At 30.8% G+C, this 1,210-nt stretch overlaps 1 protein-coding gene across 1 annotated transcript in view; it reads right to left on the reverse strand.

Annotated features, from left to right (window-relative positions):
* Window positions 1–1,210, reverse strand: part of Unr (cold shock domain-containing Unr) — a gene marked incomplete in the record, with an annotated part of 39,050 nt that overhangs the window by 11,111 nt on the left and 26,729 nt on the right. Inside the window, 1 exon segment of the mRNA XM_067051899.1 lies at window positions 924–1,165. Coding sequence (XP_066908000.1) covers window positions 924–1,165 — 242 coding nt within the window.

Below are 1,210 nucleotides of genomic sequence, written 5' to 3' on the forward strand. Positions count from 1 at the left end.
CTAAGAAATTATTCTTTTGATAATTAATGGAATATTTTTAAGACTTTAGATACTCTGAAATGGAAGGTGTTCAGTACAACTACAAAAACAACTGAATCAAACGCCTTAATATCTAAAAAAAAAATATCTTTGTTCTGTCATTAGGGTACATGGCACCTTAACTTTATTTATAGTGGAATGCTTTAGACATGTAATAACCCTCTTGCACCTATGGTTTGCTGCAACTTGTTTCCCATTATTTTTAATGAAATGAAGAGGAACCAATAAATAAATATTAAGTTTTGTATTATTTCTCAATGATTAAAACCATCTTTAGAACAATGCTCTCTCCATTTTTTCATCATCACTCCACATATATAACAATATATACATGGAGTCACCAGTATATACTAGTACCAAAGGGAGAAAGAACTAAAAATATTGTTTATGCTGAAGTATTGTAACGTTTCTGTAATGAATATAAAACATAGCATAATACGAAAAACTTAGTAGAAAGCCATTAAACTGAAGATGCTTTCTACATATGCACATATTTCTTTTAGTGATAGACTCCTCTTTTTTTTTTTTCTACATAAATTTTAGATTTCATTCAATTAATCCAATTCACTTGGTTATGTATTCCTAATTTATAATCAATCACTGAATAATCATTTTAGTATCATGTAAACAGAAGAATTCTTATCCTTATTATAAGAGTTAAGCAACTCTCCATTTTGAAACTTATTATACCACAGATTACTAAAATTGTATAAAAGATCCTAAAAATTCATCCCAAGAACTAAACAACTAAAAAGAGAACAAATTTCATTTGAAATGTCACATTTACATCACTACAATTTATACTCGCTTTATTTAATCCAATCCAATACAATTATTCTTAAACAAAAATATTATAAAATAAATCAATAATATAAGATTTTTACCTGAGTTAGTCTTGATGAGACCCGGATACACAGCCTGATCAGGGTTGACTGATCTAAGAGGTCGTATGACTTTTCCTGAGAGTATTTCAGGATTGACAGTGATGCCTGGCCTGATAGAGCCCTTCGGAAGCGGAGCAACATTTTCCGCTGAGAGGCATGAGCCGCCTGAGCTAGCACGAGGACCAACTGTATACTCCACTTCAGATCCTAGCTCTAGTTGTGAGGCATCTCCATCAAAATTGCTATAATACAAGCAGTTGATGATTAATAATTAATTCCTGATTTAT

This window comes from Halyomorpha halys, unplaced genomic scaffold (assembly GCF_000696795.3).
Source record: "Halyomorpha halys isolate HHAL.00 unplaced genomic scaffold, Hhal_1.1 Scaffold388.1, whole genome shotgun sequence".
Lineage (NCBI taxonomy): Eukaryota > Metazoa > Arthropoda > Insecta > Hemiptera > Pentatomidae > Halyomorpha > Halyomorpha halys.